At 59.5% G+C, this 5,108-nt stretch overlaps 1 protein-coding gene across 1 annotated transcript; it reads left to right on the forward strand.

Moving 5' to 3' along the window:
* The first annotated feature begins 1,147 nt into the window (after positions 1 to 1,147).
* On the forward strand, positions 1,148 to 2,014 carry LRRC3C (leucine rich repeat containing 3C). The gene has a single exon (XM_007112568.2). It carries the CDS (start codon positions 1,148 to 1,150, stop codon positions 2,012 to 2,014), a length of 867 nt encoding a protein of 288 aa, XP_007112630.2.
* Positions 2,015 to 5,108: the final 3,094 nt, after the last annotated feature.

Genomic DNA, 5,108 nt, shown 5'->3' on the forward strand with positions numbered 1-5,108 from the left:
GCAAGGAGGTCGGGCACCCTGCGAGGAGCCAGAAAATGAGGTCCCCTGCAGAGAGAGAGCCAAGTTTTCCAAGGCAAAGGCTAAGGAAAGTTTGTTCACTATGGAAGAAGGTGCACGGTAGGAGGGCAGAAGGCAGGTATGGAGCTGAAGGGAGATGAGTTCAGGGGACAGTGGATGTGAGGGGGGCCCCCCAGTTCTGCCCCACCAGGCCTGCCAAGCAGGGATCCTTCTGCTTAACCAGGCTCTGGGCAGAGGGCAGAGGTTCCAATAGGCAGAGTCTCAGCCCCGGCTGGGAGAGGAAGGATGGAGGATAGCATGGCAAGGCTTTGGAAGGGGAGCCTGAGGCAGGGAATGGAATTGGGGCCCAGTCTTCCCAAGGCAGAGTTCATCAGGGTCCGGGATCTGCCCTCTCTTGGCATCACCTGGCCAGGCCATGGCTCAGGTATCTGACACCTGGGGCCTGGAGTCACATGCCAGGAAACCCAACACTCTTGGGCCCCAGCCCCCAACTTCCAGCAGCTACAAGCGAGCGAGCAAGGCTTCTGGAGGAAGAAGCGGGTCTCCAGAGCCGAGCAGCAGGGAGGCTACTTCCGGGGAGACGGCAGCACAGGAGAAGGCTCTCCCACCAACAGGGGTGAGAGGCTGGGAGGAGGAAGGAGAGGACGGGGGGAAGAGTGGGGCGGAGAGGACGAAGCCGGGATGGACAGAGGGGCGGACGTTCCAGGAGAAAGGGTGAACGGGTACAGAAGCTGGGGCCTGCATCACCTAGCCTAGCTGGATGCTGCAAGGCCCTGTTGCCGATTGGGCCCTCTGGTGCCTACCTGGCCCACCTGGCAGCCATCCAGGTAGGCTGGCAGGAAAAGCCTGTATCCCAATGAAGGAAATCAATACATGAGCAGAAGTGAACACTGAGAAGCCCCCAGACCCAGAATGACCAATAGGGCTTTGGACCAAGAGACTTCATAGATTAGCCTTCCAGAATCAAGGAGACCCTAGAAGAGTCTCAGGCCCAGGGGACCCTCTACCCAAAGGGCCCAATAAGGAGTCTTGGACCCCAAAGAAGCAAAAAAGCCACCCAGGCCTGAGAGAGCTCCCAAAGGACAGGCCCCGGCCCGAAAGGAATCCACAGGGGGACTTCAGGAAGAGAATGCTGGCCGTGGGAATGGAATTCTCTAGACTCATTCTCCGTTTATGGGGCTTTTTCTTCCCCAGATCCTACTCCACTCCAGGACTATGCCAATCTGTGGCCATGCTCCCACCAGCTGGTCACCTCCTGTCCCTGCTGCTGGTGATAGGCACCGGGGGTACTGCGCCCAGGCCCCGGCTGGCTCCCCAGGGCTGCTACGTGGCAGAAGAAGCTGGGGAGCGGACATTCCGCTGCAGCCAGGCAGGCCTGAGGGCTGTGCCCACCGGCATCCCTAACGACACCCGCAAGCTCTACCTGGATGCCAACGAGCTGGCCTCCGTGCCGGCTGGGGCCTTCCAGCACCTGCGTGTCCTGGAGGAGCTGGATCTATCCCATAATGTCCTTGCCCACCTCTCAGGGGCCGCTTTCCAGGGCCTGGCGGGTACGCTGCGCCACCTTGACCTCTCTGCCAACCAGCTGGCCTCGGTGCCCGTGGAGGCCTTTGTGGGGCTGCAGATCCAAGTGAACCTGTCTGCCAACCCGTGGCGCTGCGACTGTGCCCTCCAGGAGGTGCTCCGGCGGGTGAGGCTGGCACCGGGCACTGGGACGGGCATCGTCTGTGGCCCGGAAGCCCGATCAGACCTCGTGGGGCAGGAGTTCCTGCCGCTGGTCGGGGAGGAAGAGCTGTGTGGGACGGGGCGGGGCGGGGCCCGGCACAGCACCGACGTGGCCCTGCTGGTCACCATGGGGGGCTGGCTGGTGCTGGTGGTGGCTTATCTGGCCCAGTACGTGTGGCAGAACCGAGATGAGACCCGACGTCCCCTCAAGCGGGCCCCCGCGCTGCCTGTACACTCCGAGGACTCCTCTACCCTCAGCACAGGGGTCTGATGACCAGGGCTGCTCTTCCGGCCCTGCACCCCACACCCCTGCTCCTATGCCCTCTCCTCTCCTCCGACCCCCTCTGCCTCCTCTGCCGCCCCTTCCCATCCCCCAATTCCACCTCCTTCCTCCTCTGTCTCCCCGAAACACCTGATCTCTCTCACACCACCAACACCATCTTTGGTGCCTGGGAGTTTTGATGCCGACTCCGGGCCTGGATTGTGCTAGACTCAGAGACCCAGAGCTTCTGAGTCCAAAGTGATGGGGGGACCACGGAACAGAGAATGATGGTAGATGGTCACGTATGCCAACTTGGAGGTAGGAGCAGGCAGCTTGAGAGCGTGGCGGAGGTGATCTCAAAGGCTGTGCTGTATGGATGTTTGAACTGACTCTGCAAGAATGAGGGGGGCTTTGGGCAGCAGAGGGAGGCCCCCAGCTGAAAGATGGTGGACCAAGACGAAGAAGATGTAAAGCAACTTGGAATGTCTGGGCAACGGCAAGACATATCCGGGGGCTGGAGAAGAGGGCGCGTAGAGGGGCGAGGGGATGGTGGGACCAAGCTGGCAGGGAGGTCAGAAAGGGCCCCGTGGGCTCCTCCTCCCTTCTCCCGCCGCCTCTGCCGGAAACGTCCCCTCCCCGCCCCCTGCCCCATGCTTCTTGCCTCTCTCACGGCCCCAGGCTCCTCTCCCTGTACCTTCTGTTGTGACCCCCTGGCTTAGGGTTCCCTGCTTCCTTTTCCAGAGATTCCCTATCTCTCTGCTCTCTCCTTTTTACCCAGAAGGGCTTCCTGAACCCTTTCCCTTGAGGGAGAAGAAGTTTCTGCTCTGCCTGAGCTGGGGATGGGTCACTAGAGAGCTGGAAGGGAGGTGGGGAGGTTTCCCATCCCCAGAACATCACTGGACAATTCAATAAAGCCCCTTTATTAATGCCCCGATCTCTTTCTTATCGTTCAGTTTGTTGAACACATGTGGCCCCGCAGTGAGGAGTGGGAGGGTGTTGAGATCTCCTCCGCTACCTCCACCACCCCTTTGGTGCAGATGTTCCTGCTGGGCTGGGTGCCAGCTCCTCTCTCCCATGCTACCTCCCAGCTCCTGACACCAGAGTCTGTCTGCCAGGCATGCCAGGGCCTATGCATTAATGATGATGGAACGGAAGGATGGGGAATGGGAGGGGACATGGAGGGAGGACAAGGGAGGAGGGCAGGAGGCCAAAGCCCCAGGCAGCAGTCTCCAGCCTGCTTGGGGTGCACAGGAAGCAAAGGAAAAGGGAGCCGGTACTCTCTGAGCAGTCTGTCCCTTCTCTCAGCGGGAGTCTGAGCCAGGGGGTAGGGAGAAACTACATGTGCCCAAAGTTAGTAAAAGAATTCCTGGCCAGAGGGGGAGGGCAGAGACCAGGTTGGCTGAAGGAGGGGGCCATATGAGACATCCCTATCATCAAAGAGGCTTTTCAAGGGACCCAAAGGGGCCAACACTCCCTGTCCCTTGCCCCTGTGAGGGTGATTCATCATGTGGCTTCCATGGAGGAAACAGCCACTTTGGGAAATCTCTCGGGAACCCTAGTAGAAAATGAAGATAAGAACCACTGAACCAGGGTTCCACCCAACTTATGGCAGAGCCTGGGGCGGACTAGGAGGCCACTCAAGGAGTGGCAAAGAGGAATCCGTCACCTCCCCTCGTCCCTTTGACCCACCCTGACTTCCAGGTCTCCTTTCCAGCCCCGCCTCCTCCTCTCTCGATCCCTAAGGCTCTTCTCACCACGCCGACGCTGAGCTTCCTTACCTCATCCAGGAAACCTCAACTTGACTCATCTCAGAAGAACATGGGACAGCCCCCCATCTTCTTTTCTCAGGAGACATGGGCCTCCCTCTTCATTTCCAGAGGTGCTCAGGGATGGAGGAAAGAATTTGGATGTGGGAAGTTTCAGGCTGTACCTTTGACCGTCCAGCCAGCCGCATCCTGGCCTGGGCCTTAGAATCCTGGCCCCATCCCTATCAAACCCTCCATCACCCCCTCCCCTGCCACTCTCAGCATCTGTCCCACCCTGCTCACCCACCCCCTTCTGGAGTCAGGCTGGGACTCATCTCCCTAGGTTCTGGGAAATAGATTGTGGAGAACCATGGGGGTGGGAGGGTGGGGGTCGCGTGGGGCCCCGTGTCCCTCTCGTTGATGCCCATGCCTGGAGGCTCATTCAACTCCCTGTCATCCTGAGCAGCGGAGATAGCATCTTTAAGGTCTGCAGAGAGTGGGTTCCCCTACCGTCACCCCTAACCCCAATGCTCAGAGGTAAGTTCAGGATGGGAAAGGATCCAGGGAGGGAAGCTTTGCCTGGAGCCCAGATCAGGAGGGGTCCTGGAGCCCTGGATAATAAACGTCCCACCAATTATCATTATGGCTCCCCTCCGGCTCAAATTTCTTGTCCTCTCTGGAGCTAGGACAGGAGGGAAAGGAGAGGGAGGACAAGTGGGGCAGAAGATGGGGGGCAGGGTCGGGAGGTGGCAGACAGGTGCTTCACTGGCTCTCCTCCCCAGGGAGAGACCTCTTCACCCGAGCCAGTTGGGGTCTCTGAGTGAGAACTTGGTGCGAGGGGGGTGTCCAACTCAGTAACTTCGGCTCAGCCCATCACCGGAGACTGGACAAAGAGGGCCCGCTACAGACTCAGAGAAGCTCCTGCTAGGACAACAGTTACTGAACCCCTAAGCCCTACCATCAGCACCCTGGCCTCTGGGTTGTGCTTGTCCTCTGGGCAGGCAGGAAGGGGTGGCATAAGTGGTTTCAGCCCCATCCTTATCTCTGCCGGAGACCAGTGATCATAGGACCAGTGTTCCGAGACGCCACGTGGGCCCTGGCAAGGCAGCTGGATGGCCTCGTTTTCGTTGCCTGCTTCTGGCCCTTCTGCCTGGGACAGAGGAAAGGGGGACATGTTATGTCAAGACCAACCTCTCCCATCAGGATATGCTGGAGCCAGGAACAAAGCTGCTTCCCTGGTGGAGCAGTGGGTAAGAATCCGCCTGCCAATGCAGGAGACACGGGTTTGAGCCCTGGTCCAGGAAGATCCCACGTGCCGCGGAGCAACTAAGCCCGTGCGCCACAACTACTGAGCCCGT

The sequence above is a fragment of the Physeter macrocephalus genome, chromosome 14, assembly GCF_002837175.3.
Source record: "Physeter macrocephalus isolate SW-GA chromosome 14, ASM283717v5, whole genome shotgun sequence".
In the NCBI taxonomy this organism is placed as follows: domain Eukaryota; kingdom Metazoa; phylum Chordata; class Mammalia; order Artiodactyla; family Physeteridae; genus Physeter; species Physeter macrocephalus.